At 33.7% G+C, this 18,701-nt stretch overlaps 1 protein-coding gene across 1 annotated transcript in view; it reads left to right on the top strand.

Moving 5' to 3' along the window:
• DNAH12 (dynein axonemal heavy chain 12) overlaps window positions 1-18,701 on the top strand; it is a gene marked incomplete at its 3' end in the record, with an annotated part of 226,000 nt that overhangs the window by 60,864 nt on the left and 146,435 nt on the right. The window contains exons 13-17 of the mRNA XM_079713687.1: window positions 2,104-2,239; window positions 7,676-7,801; window positions 8,737-8,871; window positions 9,205-9,398; window positions 10,406-10,649. Of these exons, the coding sequence (XP_079569813.1) occupies window positions 2,104-2,239; window positions 7,676-7,801; window positions 8,737-8,871; window positions 9,205-9,398; window positions 10,406-10,649 (835 nt within the window). The remainder of the gene's footprint in view (window positions 1-2,103; window positions 2,240-7,675; window positions 7,802-8,736; window positions 8,872-9,204; window positions 9,399-10,405; window positions 10,650-18,701) is intronic.

Consider the following 18,701-nt stretch of genomic DNA (forward strand, 5'->3'; position numbering starts at 1 on the left):
TCAATAAATATTTTTAAATGAATAAAAAATATATGACTCTCAGAAAGTTAAGTATTGGTCAGCTCTACTTTGTACAAAATTATACTACAAAAAGATGTCAAAGATGGTAAAGTACTAGACTCTTCATTTCTAACAATCCCGTTGAGTAAGAGCAGTGACAATACCATAGTTAATTTAAAAAATTTTTGTGTTTGACATGACTTTTTTGGTATTTATTTTTGTAATATCTGTCACTTTTCTGGAAAATTCTTTCAGCAAAATAACTATCTTATTATAAACCCATGACACATGAGCAGCTGAAAAGTCCATTTTCCTCTGCCTCATTCATTCTTTGATTCTTTCCTGTTTAAGTTCCATACTTGAGATAGGTAACATCAAAAGGAGGAAATATGTGCCACTATGTTAAGCACAATTTATTAAATAAATTAATAATTATTAAAGAACAATTTTCTTACTTCATAGTTTGGTTTAGTATCTGCTTGGGCCACCTTGCTCTCAGTAATCTTGTTTGCCTCCTTTTCTTTTCTTTTCTTTCTTTCTTTCTTTTTCTTTCTTTTTTTTTTTTTTTTTTTGTTTTTGGCCATGTCACGCGGCATGTGGGATCTTAGTTACCTGACCAGGGATCGAACCCATGCCCCTGCAGTCGAAGCACGGAGTCCAAACTACTGGACCGCCAGGGAATTCTGACCTCCTTTTCTTTTGCTGTAATGTCACTCCCCAAGGGACTCAGATTCTGCTCTAGTAAGAAGAAAGCACCCACAGTAGAATCATCTGTCTTTTTTGCATTATCGACATTAATGCATCCTCCTAAAATTTTGATTATCAAGAATTAACTGTCAAGCCCTACATTATATGATTCCTGCTCATCTCTACAATTTCATGTTATGTCCTCTCCTTTGTATTCACACTGCCCTGCTTGCCATTCCTAAACTATGCGAACCTTATTGCTACCTCAGGCTTTAATCCTTGCTATTTTTTCTTCCTTGGAAGCTTTTTTCCTGATATTTGAATGACTCATTTTTTCCTTCTCTCATCTGGAATATCACCTCTCTAGAGAGGTATTTCCTGGCCACTTTATATAAAAATACTGGCCCCTTCTCTATACTCCATCATTCTTTATCCCTTTACTTTGCTTTTTTTTTTCTTCATAGCACTTTTTACTACCAAACATTGTATTACATATTTATGTGCTCTTGTCTCTCTCATCAACTTGAATGTAAGCTTTATGATGATAGGGACTTATCTACTTGCTGTTATATCTCCAGTGCTTAGAACTTTGCTTAGCACATTGTAGGTACTCAATTATTTATTAGATGAATGAATAAGTATAATTACTCACATAATATAAATGAAATACCTGCATGAACTAAAATTTATTTTTAAATCACTTACCTCTTTTGTACTTTGTTTTTGCAAGGGTTTTTTCTGATATTTCTAATAATGGCATGACAGTACTGATACTGCAAAGCACAAGGAAAAAAATTCTATGAAATATACATTTAGTTGAATAATGGCTATAGGGTATCTAGGTTCATACTTACATACATATATATTCTGAAAGAATCATAGATTTTTAAATGTATACAGAGGTTTGATCTTTTTACTTACCGCATTTCACAAGGGACACTAATAATAATAATTAAGCTGATGATTATACTAAAAATTATAGTTATAGTTACCAGTAATTGAGAGTGTACTATGTGCTAGGCTCTTTTACATTCATTATTCATTATTGTATTACAACACTCCTGCAAGATGAATGTTAATAACTTCATTTTACAAATATGGAAGCTAAACCTATGAGATTTACATAAGTTCTCAAAGCTAGTAGCAACTGAGGCAGGATTTAGACGTAGGGCTGCTTGATCCAAAGCATGCTCTATGTCACACAGAAAATGTTACCTTAATTTTATAGATTTTATAGATGTATGATGTATCCTGAGTTATGTCAGATAAGTTATGCTTAAATATTTTAAGATACATTAGTGAATTAACCAAGTTTTTAGGATCACAGTTCTTATTTTATAGTAATCATAATAAAATTTCTTTAGTGTGATATAACATTAATTACTCTAACTATAATAAAGCAGGGTATTATGTCAGTATTTGCAGTGAATTTGAAGCAATTAAAGAGCATGCATTAAAAGTCCCTGAGACAACAGAAGAGATGATGGAGCTCATATCTTATGTAGAAAAAGCCCGGACTGTAAGAATTCATGAGTTGGTTTCACGGATCAAGGTAAGAATTTTTAAATTTACATATTTTAAAATATTTTTTTCATTGTGAAATGTGATAAACATATTGGAAGTGTATAAAACATATAGTTAAAGTTATAAAGTGAACACCTATGTTGCCACCACCAAGGTCAAGAAATAGGATATTGCCAGGACCCTAGAAACCCTCTGTGTATGACTATCTGACCATAACTACTTCCCTTCCTTTACCTCCTAGAGGTGTCAACTTGGTTTCTACAGTAATCTTTTTTATTTTTTTTTAGTTCCACCATGTGTGCATCCTTAACAAAGGTTTAAAAAAAGATTTTCTTTTATAGTTTCTACATTTAGTAGTGCATATGCTTATACTTTCCCCACCACAAGGTTATATACCTATTCACCTATATTGTACTCTAATTTTTGTTTAAAAATGTGAAATATAGGGACTTCCCTGGTGATCCAGTGGTTAAGATGCCACGCTTCCACCGCAGGGGGCATGGGTTTGATCCCTGGTCGGGGAACTAAGATGTCACATGCCGCACGGCACGGCCGAAAGGAAAAAAAAAAAAAAAAAAGTAAAATACAACACACACCAAAAATTGCATAAAACATAAATTGTACAGTTTAAGATGTTATAAATTAAACATCCAGTAATTATCATCCAGGGAAAGAAATAGAAGCTTGTCAACACCCTAGAAGCCCATTACAATCTCCTGTCTTTTTCTGTATGTGAACACTATCCTGACTTTTATAGTAGTCATTTCCTGCTCTTCTTTGTAGTTTTACCATCTAAATATGCATTCCTAATCAATATAGCTAATTTTTGTTTCATTTTGATCTTTATATAAATAGAATCATACTATTTCTATTCTTTTGTGTCTTGTCAACATTATGTTAGTAATGTCATTGTTCCTTAACTTTCATTTATTTTCATTGATGTCTGGTATTCATATTATATAGCCATAGAATAATTTATTACTTTAATTTTACTGTTCTGGATAGTTGGGTTGTTTCTACTTTTGCTACTAAAAGCAATGCTTCTGGGAACATTTCTGTATGTGTACGCTGGTGCGTATATTCATGCATTTCTTCCAGGTGTTATAAGATATACTTATTTTCACCTTTACTAGCTAAGGCAAAACTCTTTTCTAAAGTAGTTTCAATTTTATACTCCTATCAGCAGTGTTTAAGAGTCCTGTTGTTTTATATCCTTATCCATAGCTGCTATTGTGAGATATTTAAAATTTTGCCAGTCTGTTGGGTGGAGGTTACTGTATTTGTAATTTGCATTTTCCTGAAAACAAATGAACTGAACACTTTTCATATGCTTATTGACCGTTTGGAGCTCCTCTTTTGTGAAATACTAGTATTTGTTTTTTTAAAAAATTAAAAGAAAATTTTATTTTTAAATTTTTATTTATCTATATATTTATATTTAAAATTGAAGTATAGTTGATGTACAATATTATATAAGTTACAGGTGTACAATATAGTGATGCACAATTTTTAAAGGTTATGTTCCATTTATAGTTATTATAAAATATTGGCTCTATTTCCTGTGTTGTACAATATATCCTTGTGGCTTATTTTATGCATAATAGTTTGTACCTCTTAATCCCATACCCCTATAATGCTCTCCCCCTCCCCCCTCCCCACTGGTAACCACTGGTTTATTCTCTAAATCTGTGAATCTGTTCCTTTTTTTGTTATATCCACTAGTTTGTTGTATTTTTTAGATTCCACATATAAGTGATATCATTCAGTATTTTTCTTTCTCTATCTGGCTTTCTTTCTGTCTATTTTACTTAGCATAATACCCTCCAAGTCCATCCATATTGTTACAAATGGAAAAATTTCATTCTTTTTTATGGCTGTGTAGTATTTCACTCCAGTACATGTCTTTTACCTATTTTTCTTTTGGGTTGTGTGTCCTTTTCTAATTGGTTTATAGTAGTTTTTTAAAAAATTGTGATAAGATATACATAACATAAAGTTTACCATCTTTACCTTTTTTTTTTTTTTTTTTTTGCTGTACGCAGGCCTCTCACTGTTGTGGCCTCTCCCGTTGCGGAGCACAGGCTCCGGACGTGCAGGCTCAGCGGCCATGGCTCACGGGCCCAGCCGCTCCGCAGCATGTGGGATCCTCCCTGACTGGGGCACGAACCCGTGTCCCCTGCATTGGCAGGCAGACTCTCAACCACTGCGCCACCAGGGAAGCCCCATCTTTATCATTTTTAAGTATAGTTCAGTGTAGTAGTTCTGAATATATTATTGATAAATATCCTTTCCTTCACTCTGTAATTTATTTCAGTTTTTAATGGTGTTTTGATGAATGGAAGTTCTTAATTTTAATGTAGTCAAATGGAGCAATTTTTTTTTTTTTTTTTACAGCTAGTGCTCTCTGTGTCTTGTTTAAGAAATCCTTTTCTACCCAGGGTCAGCAAGAGTTTTTTCTTGTGTCCTTCTCTGGAAGCTGTTTAGTTTTGCCTTTCAGGTTTAGATTTTCAGTCTTCCTGAATTTTATTTCTGTGAATGATGTGAGGTCCTATTTAATTACTTTTTCATATGCATGAGCAGTTACCTATTTATTGAAGAAACTATACTTTCCCCACTGCTCTGCAGTGCCATCTCTATTATATATCAAGTGTCCCTATATGTACATATCTGTTTTAAGACATTCTATTCTGTTCTATTGGCCTTTTGTCTATCCTTGTATCAATACCACACTGACTTAATTACAACAGCTTAATTGTAATTGCAGTAATAATTCTTGATTACCGGTAGAGCATGTCCTCCCACTCTGTTCTTCATCAAGTTTCTTGTTTGTTCTTGGCTGTTAGTATTTTCGTATAAATTTTAGAATTAGATGATCACAGCCCATAAAATAACATTTTGGGATTTTCATTGAGATTGCATAAAATTGATAATAAATGTAGGAAATTAACATCTTTCCAATATAAATTTTAGAATCAGTTTTTCACATTCTGCAAAAATCTGTTGGAATTTTGATTAGAAATGCATTAAACGGATGGAGAGAATCGGTACATACACTGTGGAGTCTTCCAGTTCATGATATATCTTTTATTCATTTACCTCTTCTTTAACATCTCTTAATATTTTATAATTTTCTCTGTAGAGGTCGTGCACATCCTTTGTTAGTTATATTTTCAGGTACTTGATATCTTTTAATGTTATATTAAATTATATCTTAAATTTTTCATCTTATCTTGGTTACTTGAATACAAAAATACAGTTAACTTATATTAATAGACTTTAAAAAAATAGTTTTAGATTTACAAAAAACCAAGTAGATAGTACAGAGAGTTCCCATATTACAAACACATCCTCACACACTCAATTTTCTCATTATTAACATCTTACACTAATATGGTACATTTGTTATAATTAATAAACCAATATTGATATATTATTAACTAAAGTCCATAGTTTATTCAGATTTCTTTAGTTTTTACTGAAAGCCCTTTTTCTATCTCAGGAACTCATCTGAGATACCACATTGTATCTAGTTGTCATGTATCCTTAGGCTTCTCTTGGCTCTGAGAGTTTCTTAGATTTTCCTTGCTTTTGATGTGCTTGATAGTTTTGAGAAGTAGGAATTTGTCTGATATTTTTCTCATGATTAGAACGGGGTAGTCGGTTTTTTGGAGGAGAATCACAAAGGAAAAGTGCCATTTTCATCACATCATCTCAAGGATACATATTAACATGGCATTTGATGTTGAGCTTGATCACCAGGCAGAAGTAGTGTTTATCATGTCTCTCCACTCTTTTCTCCCCTTTTCCATACTGTCTTCTTTGGAAGGAAGTCACTGTATGCATCCACACTTAAGAACCGGGGAATTGTGCTTTCCTCCTTTAGAGTAGAGTAGCTACATTATTTATTTGGAATTATTCTGCATAGGAGACTTGTTTCTTCTCCCCTGCTTATTAATTTATTCAATCATTTATTTATATGAACTTATGGATATTTATTTTATACTTTGACTATAATATAATATAAAATTTATTTTATATACAAAGTAATAGCTATCACTAAATTTTTTCTTAATTAAAAAATTTTTATTTAAATATCTTAACTTTAAAATTTGTATGTTTTTTTTTCTTTTTAATTTTAACAGTTTATCCGAAGATTTTTTTTGGAATATCTACATATACTATTTTATAACTAGTAGTTAATGACAGTTTTGGTTTTGTCCTTATCAAACATTACACATTTCCAAAATTTTATTTTCTTTGCTACAATGGACTGGTTAGGATCTTTAGTACAATGTTGAATAGAAGTCATCTTGATCCCAATCTCAAAGGGAAAGGCTTCAATATTTCACTATTAAGTATGAAATTTGCTGTAGGTTTTTTATAGGTTCCCTTATCAGATTAGTAAATTCTCTTCTATGGGAGGGTGGGGAGGATACATTGGGAGATTGGGATTGACATATGCACACTACTATGTATAAAATAGATAACTAATAAGAACCTACTGTATAGCACAGGGAACTCTACTCAGTACTCTGTAATGACCTATATGGGAATTGGATCTAAACAAGAGTGGATATATGTATATGTATAACTGATTCACTTTGCTGTACAGCAGAAACTAACAAAATATTATTAATCAACTATACTCCAATAAAAATTAAGTGAAAAACATTACTGTGAATGCATGTTGAATTTTATCTTTTTTTTTTGCATCTATTGGGGTGATCTTATGCTTTTTCTCCTTTAATCTATTAATATAATTGATTACATGAATCAGGTTTTATTAGGTTAATTTCTACATGCAACATAATACATATATGATGCATTCTGCATATTATATATATTATATATATATACAGCAAATATGTAAGCTATAGAGGGTAAAGATATTCAACTTCTCTATTCAGGTAAATCTATTATTGGTTTTAAGGGTTTTTGTTTTGTTTTGGTTTTGCCATTCACCCCTAAACTCTTTCTAGACAATTGCTGTATGATAATGGTAGGCAAAAAAAGTGGTACTGTCACTGAAGGTGCAAAACAAAATAAAAGATGCTAAAATCTTTGTCAACAAAGATTCAAAAATTAAATACATAAGAATAAAAAATGTAAAATCTTTTAAAAGAAAAAAATTTAAAGTGTTGCTGAACAAAAGCTGCATATTTCATCATCATTTTCAGTCATCTACATGGAGACTCAAGAGTACCTTTCTGTTAAGTCAACTGCAAGTGAAAACTTCTAAAAAGCTTTATTTCTGGTATAAAAATCTGCAATTTTGTGGTATGAAGCCAAATAAATAACCCTACAGTTATTGAAATACCCATGTGGTTTGGGTAATATGAAATATCAGTTAATAATCTGAGTCAAATTGAAATTTGAAAGAATATTAGAAATTGTTATTGGTTCTCTTTTTCATAATGCTTTAGATTTTTTATATGGTTTAATATATCTGGAGTTTCTTCTGTAGGAATCCAAACGCCGGATGAGTTACTTTTTAGATGTATTTCTATTTCCTCCAGAAGACTTAGCTTTAAATTCAGCTGTCCTTACGTGGCCTTGGAAAATTAATCCCATCTTTGATGAAAATGATGAGGTGAATATATTTTTCAATATGTATTTTTGTATTATGATATTTTAAGCACAATGTTCATTTAATTTTCATACATACTTGCCATCTGCCTTTAAAAAGTATCTTCATGTGTCAGTATGATTTTGGGATTAGCCACATTTATGGCCCTGCAGGCTTAGGCTTAACCCACAAGGTTGTAAAAAGTGGGACTGACATTTAAAAAGTCAGAACTATTTACAAATTAATAATAATAATTGTAAGCTCTGTGCTATTAAATCATTTAATACTCACAAAAATCCCAAGTGCTCCTATTTTCCCCATTTCATAGATGAGAAAAATGAGTTTCAGAGAAGTTAAGTAACTTTCCCAGGAAGAAGTAGCAGATTCAGGATTTTATATAAGACTGAATATAGTTCAGATTTTGAAAAAGTCCTAATGTAAACTAGTTTCTCCTAAACTGGGAAGTGAGATGGTATAGTAGTAATGAAAAGCATGGACTTCAGTTAGATAAGCCAGAGTTCTAATCCAGATTTTGACTTTTATGAGTTTGTGACATTGGACATGCCTCTTAACCTCTATATGCTTAAATTTCTTTACCTCTGAAATGAGGATACTAATACTTGTGGTAATATAGGTAGAGTGTTTAATAAATCTTGACATAACAAGTGCTCAATATATGGTAGCTTTTATTATTTTCCCAGAATCTGTTAAATAGTTAAAGTATCTATTTAATAAGTAAGAATTGTTACAGTCACTTCGGAGATATAGGAAAGTTTTTCTGTGTGGTTTTGTGGTTTATTATTCTTTTCATTTTTATATCAGTCAATGTTTTATTTTTGTACAATGTTTTATTTTTACTTCGCTGATGTTTTTTGTTACTGTATAAAGCATTCAGATTTCTGATTTGATAATTCTTTGCTTTGTAACAAAATAGTTAACATGATTAATTTTTTTTAAAGCTCCTTGAGAATGCTAAACATAAAAAAGAAAATGAGCTAATAGAAAAGAGAGAGAAACTGATTTTGGAAATAGAAAAGGAATCACGCCGCATGGAAGAGTTTGCAGAATTTGCAGAACTGGACCACATGCAGCAGGTCTGATAAATATAGACAGTAGCTATGGCAGGCTGGTAGATTAATACAGGACATGTTTCTATAATATAGAAAAACCTGTGCTTACTAAGGCAAACAGAGGCCTGACTCTTAGGCCTACGACTGCTGCTAATTATGTAATCTTTTTTGTGATTTAGTTTTCTATTTGTAAGATAGACATAACCATACCTTTTGCTTTGTGTCGTGGTAATGTTGTGAAGTTGATGTTTAAAGTTGCTATATAAATGCAAGGACATAGCCTATGCAGTATTATATAATTTTATTTTTATAACATTTCTTGGGTATTTCTTGAAATAAAAAATTATTTGCTTTCAGTATGTGACAGATGTAAGACAACTACAAAAACGTATTCAGGAATCTGAAGAAGCAGTTCAATTTATTAATAAAGAAGAGGAACTTTTCAGATGGGAACTGACAAAATATCCTGAACTGGATAAATTAAAAGTTAACATTGAGCCCTATCAGAAGTTTTTTAATTTAGTTTTGAAGTGGCAACGAACAGAAAAACGGTAATTTCTGGTAATGTAATAAAGAATTAAGCAAAGATATAAAAAGATTTATAAAACGTACATTGATTTTTGTTGTTGTTGTTGGCTAGGTGTTTAAAAGTAGGATCTATGTCCATTTGAAAGAAAAACCAAATATTATATAGGAGAAGCATCAAATGTTGTTAAGGCGCCACCTAGCCTTACTAATATAATATCTAAAGTCTCACTTGGGTTTCCCAGAGTTGATTCATTTTTTAATGCAATTAATTCATTTGACTCATTCATTTGACACTAAGAATTAGAAGTATGGAGTCAAATCAGCATTTTATCTGGATACTGTTAGTTGTCCGTTTACAGTCTGATTCATATTTTTGCGCATGCAGCATAGCTGAAATTGTGGTTTTAGTATTGTCTGTCATCATTCTATCTGTGTGACTGAGAAAAACTGTTAATTGCTCTTGTTCTCAGTTGTTTCTATTATAAAATGAAGGGCCTGGCCTAAAGAATCTCTAAGGCCTTTTCATACACCTGAAGTCTCTGAGTTTAATATATTTTTTTAATTAAAATATTCTATTTTTTCACTTAATTTTAATTCTGTCTTTAATCATTCTTCCTTAGTCTTTTTTAAATAAATTTATTTATTTATTTGTTTATTTTTTACCGTGTTGGGTCTTCATTGCTACACGTGGGCTTTTTCTAGTTGCAGTGAGCGGGGGCTACTCTTCGTTGTGATGTGCGGGCTTCTCATTGCAGCAGCTTCTCTTGTTGTGGAGCATGGGCTCTAGGCGTGTGGGCTTCAGTAGTTGTGGCTCATGGGCTCTAGAGCACAGACTCAGTAATTGTGGCTCGCGGGCTCTAGAGCACAGACTCAGTAGTTGTGGCGCACAGGCTTAATTGCTCCATAGCATGTGGGATCTTACTGGAGCAGGGATCAAACCCGTGTCCCCTGCATTGGCAGGCAGATTCCTAACCACTGTGCCATGAGGGAAGCCCCTCTGAGTTTAATATTACTTTTTCTTTCAATTCAGGTGGATGGATGGAGGGTTTTTGGACCTTAATGGGGAAAGCATGGAAGCTGATGTAGATGAATTTTCCCGAGAAATTTTTAAGACTCTGAAATTTTTCCAAACAAAGCAAAAGAAGGAATTACAAGAAAAAAGAAAGGCAGCAAAAAGACGATCTCTGGGAGAAGAGAAACTTGAAGAAGAACCAAAAGAGAATCCTACTATTACTATGTGCACTGCAGTAATGGAGCAGATAAAAGTTATTAAGGTATAAACACATTTAATGACATTTTTAAAAGCCCTGGTAGAGTTGTTTGCATCAAGTGCTAGTGAAGAGAAATGGAAAAACTGGAAAGCAAAACCAAAGCTGAATCCAGAAAACTTGACCTATTTCTCAATACACGCTTCATTCTTTCCTGATGATGTCATCGAAATCAATCCCTTCATAGAACAATACTTAACAAATAGAAAAGACTGTAATGACCAGTTACAATGATTTGAAGAGGGTAAAAAATGACTAGAATAAACAAGTTAGCCTATACTATGGGCAGCAACCCAGGATACCAATTAGCTGAGAAAGGTTTGGAGTCACACTACCTAGGTTTATATCACAATTCTGCGCTTGGTAATGGCAATATGCCACTTGTGCAAGATATTTAACGTCTCATGCCTCAGTCACCTCATTTATAAATAGGGGATAATAACAGTTTTTGTGACAGTAAATAATACATCTAAGTTCCCAAGGCAGTACTGGCAGTGGTTCTAGTGGTAGTGCCAAGTTTCCACTGTCGGCATGCTCAGAGTGCAAACTCTGTTTTTCAACATTGTTTCTGTCTGTGTCTAGCACTCTCAGCTATACTATGAGCTGCCTGAAAATTTTTTTAAAGTAACTACTTAAAATTTTTTTCAATATTTAATAAATTTGCATGGTTTAAAAATATAAAAAGATATACCTGAACGGTCTCCTTGCTGTGTTTCTCACCTGTTATTAGGTTATCAATGTTACTACTTTCTGTTGTATACTTCAGAGTTTTTTTACATGTATAACAATGTGAATATATGTTCTAATCCTTCCATCTTTTTTTTTTTTCCCTTTTTTTTTTTTGCGGTATGCGGGCCTCTCACCGTTGCGGCCTCTTCCGCTGAGGAGCACAGGCTCCGGACGCACAGGCTCAGCGGCCACGGCTCACGGGCCCAGCCGCTCCGCGGCACACGGGATCCTCCCGGACCGGGGCACAAACCCGTGTCCCCTGCATCGGCAGGCGGACTCCCAACCACTGCGCCACCAGGGAAGCCCTAATCCTTCCATCTTTTTACATAAAAATAGCATACTGAAAAAAAATAACATACCGTTTATATTATTTCCCCCCTTCGTTTTAATTTATCTTGGAGACCTTTTCTTATTGTATATAGAGTGTTTTCATTCTTTTTTACACCTATAAATATTATATATTGGTGTAAAATTTCTGTGTGTGAAGGTGTGAGTGTAAGGTAAATTGCCAAAGAATAAATTCCAGGTTAAAATCTACAGTTGAATTACCTTCTGTATGAGTTTTACCAGTATGTACTCTCACCAACCTTGACAACAGAATATCATCAAACTTGGGTGTTTGTTAATCTGCTAGAAGAATTTCATTTTTCTTATTACATAAAATGTTAAGCCTAAATTAATATATTTAAGAATATTTTGTATTTCTTTGCCTGTGAACTATTTGGTCTTCTTATCTATTTTTTAAATTGAAATCAATGGTCTTTTTCTTACTGATTTCTAGTCCTAGAAACAGGACTAGGGAGATTAGGCTTTGTATGTTAATATTAATAGTATGTTAATATTTTATTGAAGATTTTTGAGATTATGTTCAGAAGCGATGTTGGTCTTAATTTTCTTTTCTTGTAATATCTTTGTCAGGTTTTGCTATCAGGATTATGTTGGCGTTATGAAACAAATGGGAAGTTTTATCTCTATTTTCCAAAAGAGTTTTGTATAAAATTGTTATTATCTCTTTCTTAAATATTTTAGAGAAACGTTTGCTAGTGAAACCATTGACCTGGAGCTTCGTGGGAAGGATTTTGAAAACAGTTTTAATTTTAAAATAGATATAGGAATATTCAGATTTGTGTTAATTTTGTGTCAATTTTGGTAAATTGTATTTTTCAAGGAATTTTTCCATTTTCTAAAGTTGTTAAATTTATTGCCATAAAGTTGCTCATAATATTTATTTATTATCTTTTAATGTTGGTGGAATCTATAGGGATAACTCCTTTTTCATTCCAAATATTAATAATTTTAATTTTCTCTCTTTTTTCTTAATCAGCCTAGTTAGGGATTTAGTTATAGTTTATTGTTGACATTTAAGCCTTTGGTCATTTTTTAATTTATCTAAATGATATTCCTCCTTTCCTTTCTTATCAGCACCATCCATTATTCCTATCTTCATAGCAGTGCGTCATCATGTACTCTGAAAGTCATCTTGAGATGGAAGATAAACAAATTGTCCCATACCACTAGTAATATCACTAAATTTTTTCCTTGCTATTTTCTTTTCTTTTCTTTCCTTTATTTTTGGCCGCAGCATGTGGAATCTTAGTTCCCTGACCAGGGATAGAACCCATGCCCTCTGCAATGGAAGCACAGAGTCCTAACCACTGGACTGCCAGGGTATTCCCATCCTTGCTATTCTCTTCTTATTCTTTTTAGCCTCTTAATGTTGGAAAGTCTTAGGGCTAAGTCATTGGTCCTTTTCTTTCTCTACCCTCACTGTCTTGATGATTTCATCAATCGCATCAAAAATATAGGTGACTTTAAATACCATCTATATGCTAGCAACTCCCAAATGTTTAACTCCAATCCAGACCTTTCTTCCAAACCCAAGATTCATATCTATAACTTCCTACTTGTAATCTTCCCTTGGATGTCCAATACACATGGCAAACTCAAAATTCATTTTTCCCAGGGACACCAATCTGGTCCAACTTACATCTTCTTTTACATGGATTTCTACAAAAAGTTCCTGTTGGGACTCGCTGCTTCTACCTTTGCCCCAACCCCTACCCCATTATCTATTTAAAATATAGCGACTAGGGACTTCCCTGGTGGCACAGTGGTTGGGAGTCCGCCTGCCAGTGCGGAGGACGTGGGTTCAAGCCCGGGTCCGGGGGGATCCCACATGCGGAGCAGGTGGGCCTGTGCACCGCAACTACTGAGCCTGCTGCCTAGAGCCCATGCTCCACAACAAAAGAAGCCACTGCAGTGAGGGGCCTGCGTACCACCACAGCAGCAAAGACCCAACGCAGCCAAAAATAAATAAATTAATTAATTAATTAAAAAAAATATATATAGCAACTAGAGTAAACTTAAGTCTATGGTTCTCCAATTATAAAAAATTTACCTTATTATTTACAAAAAAATGAAAACGTGACTGTCATACAAAAATAAAAATGAACACATGTCAAATATTTTATTCTATTTATTAATTAATGGGAGAACCACTAAGGTGGTAAGGCTGGTTCAAAGAGCATTTGAGGGGCTGAGTATTTATAGATAATTTAGTAAAGGAATGTTGGCAAAAGATTGCTAGTATTGATATAAGGCTGGTTAATGTCATACAGGACAATAAACTAACATTTGGAGTTATCCTTCTTATTAGACAGAAATTACTTGCATTTCTACTGGTCAAATCTACAAGTTAACATGTAATTTCTCAGTCTGGGACTTTAAGTAGTAAACAGTGAGTTGAACAAAATACACTCTTTAAGCAGTTAAATTTTCCTTAGGTGTCCCTGTACCCCATATGGCATTGAAAGGACATACCACCTCCCTCTTTTTCCCCAAGTTTTTAAATAATTTTTATTAACATCTGCTGTAAAACCCCAAATGGGGGAAACAGTGCTCTATAATATGATACTGGAAACAAAGTCAGTGCTGGGTAATGTTGGTTGTTTGCTTTCTTTTTAAAATTATTTTATTTTATTTTATTTGTTTATATAGCAGGTTCTTATTACTTATCTATTTTATACATATTAGTGTATATATGTCAATCCCAATCTCCCATCATCCCACCACTCCCCCTTCCCCCCCTTGGTGTCCATACGTTTGTTCTCTACATCTCTGTCTCTATTTCTGCCTTGCAAACCAGTTCATTTGTACCATTTTTCTAGAATCCACATATATGTGTTAATATACGATATTTGTTTTTCGCTTTCTGACTTACTTCACTCTGTATGATAGTCTCTAGGTCCATCCACGTCTCTACAAATGACCCAATTTCATTCCTTTTATGGCTGAGTAATATTCCATTGTATATATGTACCACATCTTCTTTATCCATTTGTCTGTCGATGGGCATTTAGGTTGCTTCCATGTCCTGGCTATTGTAAATAGTGCTGCAATGAACATTGGGGTGCATGTGTCTTTTTGAATTATGGTTTTCTCAGGGTATATGCCCACTAGTGGGGTTGCTGGGTCATATGGTAATTCTATTTTTAGGTTTTTAAGGAACTTTGACACTGTTCTCCATAGTGGCTGTATCAATTTACATTCCCACCAACAGTGCAAGAGGGTTCCCTTTTCTCCACACCCTCTGCAGCATTTATTGTTTGTAGATTTTCTGCTGATGGCCATTCTGACTGGTGTGAGGCGATACCTCATTGTAGTTTTGATTTGCGTTGCTCTAATAATTAGTGATGTTACACACCTTTTCATATGCCTCTTGGCCATCTGTATGTCTTCTTTGGAGAAATGTCAGTTTAGGTCTTCTACCCATTTTTTGATTAGGTTGTTTGTTTTTTTAATATTGAGCTGAATGAGCTGTTTATATATTTTGGAGATTAATCCTTTGTCCGTTGATTCGTTTGCAAATATTTTCTCCCATTCTGAGGGTTGCTTTTTCATCTTGTTTATAGTTTACTTTGCTGTGCAAAAGCTTTTAAGTTTCATTAGGTCCCATTTGTTTATTTTTATTTTTATTTCCATTACTCTAAGAAGTGGATCAAAAAAGATCTTGCTGTTATTTATGTCAAAGAGTGTTTTTCCTATGTTTTCCTCTAAGAGTTTTATAGTGTCCAGTCTTACATTTAGGTCTTTAATCCATTTTGAGTTTTTTTGTGTGTGTGTGGTACACGGGCCTCTCACTGTTGTGGCCTCTCCCATTGTGGAGCACAGGCTCCGGACACGCAGGCGCAGCAACCATGGCTCACGGGCCCAGCCTCTCCGTGGCATGTGGGATCCCTCTGGACCGGGGCACGAACCTGTGTCCCCTGCATCAGCAGGCGGACTCTCAACCACTGTGCCACCAGGGAAGCCCTGTCCATCTTTTTGATTATGGCCATCCCAATGTGTGTGAAGAGGTGTCTCATTGTGGTTTTGATTTGCATTTACCTGATAACTAATGATGCTGAGCATCTTTTCATATGCATATTGGCCATTTCTGTGTTTTCTATGGAGAAGTGTGTGTTCAGATCCTTTGCCCATTTTTAAATTGGGTTATTTATCTCTTTTTATTCAGTTGTACAAATTCTTTATATATTCTAGATACAAGTCGCTTATTAAATATAGATTAATTGATCAGAAGTGTGTGGGTTTATTTCTGGGCTCTCTATTCTGATCCGTTGATCTATGTTGTCTGTTTTTGTGCCAGTATAATATTGTTTTGATTACTGTATCATTGTAGTATAGTTTGAAATCAGGGAGCATGATACCTTCAGCTTTTTTTTTTTTTTTTTTTGTATTTTTGGCTGCGGGTTTTTTTTGGTCTTCGTTGCTGCATGCAGGCTTTCTCTAGTTGCAGCAAGCAGGGGTTACTCTTCATTGCAGTGTGTGTACTTCTCATTGCCGTGGCTTCTCTTGTTGGGGAGCACAGGCTCTAGGCATGCGGGCTTCAGGAATTGTGGCACATGGGCTTAGTTTCTCCACAGCATGTGGGATTTTCCTAGACCAGGGCTTGAACTCATGTCCCCTGCATTGGCAGGCAGATTCTTAACCACCGTGCCACCAGGGAAACCCTTATACCTTCAGCTTTTTTCTTCCTTCTCAAGATTGTTTTGGCTCTTCAGGATCTTTTGTATTTTCATATAAATTTTAGAATTATTTGTTCTAGTTCTGTGAAAAAATGCTGTTGGTATTTTAATAGGAATTGCATTAAATCTAGATTGCCTTGGGGAGTATAGTTATTTAAACAATATTAATTCTTCCAATCTATGAGCATGGTATATCTTTCCATCTGTTTTTGTTATCTTCAATTTCTTTTCTCAGTGTCTTGTAGTTTTATGAACCCAGGTCTTTTACCTCCTTAATTAGACTTATTCTCAGGGATTTTATATGATCGTAAGTGGGATTATTTTCTTAGATTCTCTTCCTGATAGTTCATTGTTAGTGTATGGAAATGCAACCTATTTCTGTATGTTAATTTGGTATCCTGTAACTTTACTGAATTCATTGATGAGTTCTAGTAGTTTATTGGTGGCATGTTTAGGATTTTCTATGTCATTATCATGTCATCTGCAAATAGTGACAGTTTTATTCCTTCTGTTCCAATTTGGATTCCTTTTATTTCTTTTTCTTGTCTGATTGCTGAGGCTAGGACCTCCAATACTATGTTGAATAAAAGCAGTGAGAAGGAGCAGCCTTGTCTTGTTCCTGAACTTAGAGGAAATGTTTTCAGCTCTTCACCATTGAGTATGATGTTATCTGTGGGCCTGTCATATGACCTTTAATATGTTGAGGTATGATCCCTCTATACCCACTTTGTTGAGAGTTTTTATTATAAAAAGATGTCGAATTTTGTCAAAAGCTTTTTCTGCATTTATTGAGATAATCATATGATTTTTATTCTTTAATATGGTGTATCACATTGATTGATTTGCAGATATTGAACCATCTATGCATCCTTGGGATAAATCCCACTTGATCATGATGTATGATTCTTTTAATTAATTGTTGAATTCAGTTTGCTAATATTTTGTTGAGGATTTTTGCATCTATGTTCATCAGTGATGTTCGCCTATAATTTTCTTTTTTTGTGTTGTCTTTCATTTTGGTATCCAGGTGGTGCTGATCTTGTAGTATGAGTTTGGAAGCATTTCTTTCTCAGCAAATGTTTTGGAATAGTTTCAGGAAAGGCAATCCTTCTTTAATTGTTTGATAGAATTCACCTGTGAAGCCATCTGGCCTGGACTTTTGTTTGTTAGGCATTTTTTATTATTAATTCAATTTCATTCCTGGTAATCAGTCTATTCGTATTTTCTGTTTCTTCCTAATTCAGTCTTGGAAGATTTTACATTTCTAGGAATTTATTAATTTTTTTCTAGGTTGTCTATTTTAGTGGTGTATATTGTTTGTGTAATCTCTTATGATCATTTATATTTCAGTGGTGTCAGTTGTAACTTCTCTTTCATTTCTGATCTTATTTATTTGGCCCTCTTTTTTTTTTTCTTAATGAGTCTGGTTAAAGGTTTATCAATTTTGTTTATCTTTTAAAAGTACCAGCTCTTAGTTTCATTGATCTTTTCTTTTTTCTTTTTAGTTTCTATTTATTTATTTCCACTCTGGTCTTTATTATTTCCTTCCTTCTGCTATCTTTGGGTTTTGTTTGTTTTTCTTCTCCTAGTTCCTTCAGGGTAAGGTTAGATTGTTTGAGAATTTTCTTGTTTCCTGAGGTGGACTTGTTTGCTATAACCTTTCCTCTTAGAAATGCTTTTACTGTGTCCCATAGATTTTGGAATGTTATGTTTTCATTTGTCTCAAGGTATTTTTAAATTTTCCACTTGAGTTTTTCAGTGACCCAACGATTCTCTCTTTTTGTGTGTATCTGTTATATGTTTTTGGTTCGTGGTTACCAGGAAGTTCATATATAACAACAAATAGGTGTCTATTTTAAGTTGATTTCTTAAGTTTGAACACCTTACATTTTTACTAACCCTCCAAATGTTTTATGCTTTTGATATCATATTTTACATCTTTTAATTTTTGCCATAACTACTATTGTAGATATAGATGATTTTTACTACTTTTGTCTTTTAACATTCCTACTAGATTTATAAGTGGTTGATCCACTATTTTTACTCTATGTTTGCCTTTACCAGTGAGATTTTTCCTTTCATATTTTTTTATTTCTAGTTTTGGCCTTTTCCTTTTCCTTTAAGAAGTCCCTTTAACACTTCTTGTAAGGTCTGTTTGGTGGTGATAAACTCTTTTTGCTTTTGCTTGTCTGTAAAACTCTTTATCTCTCCTTCAGAGATAAAGATAAATCTGAAAGAAAACCTTGCCAGGTAAAGTATCTTGGTTGTAGTTTTTTTCCTTTCATCATTTTGAATATATTGTTCC

This window comes from Hyperoodon ampullatus (genome assembly GCF_949752795.1).
Source record: "Hyperoodon ampullatus genome assembly, chromosome: 10".
Taxonomy (NCBI): domain Eukaryota; kingdom Metazoa; phylum Chordata; class Mammalia; order Artiodactyla; family Ziphiidae; genus Hyperoodon; species Hyperoodon ampullatus.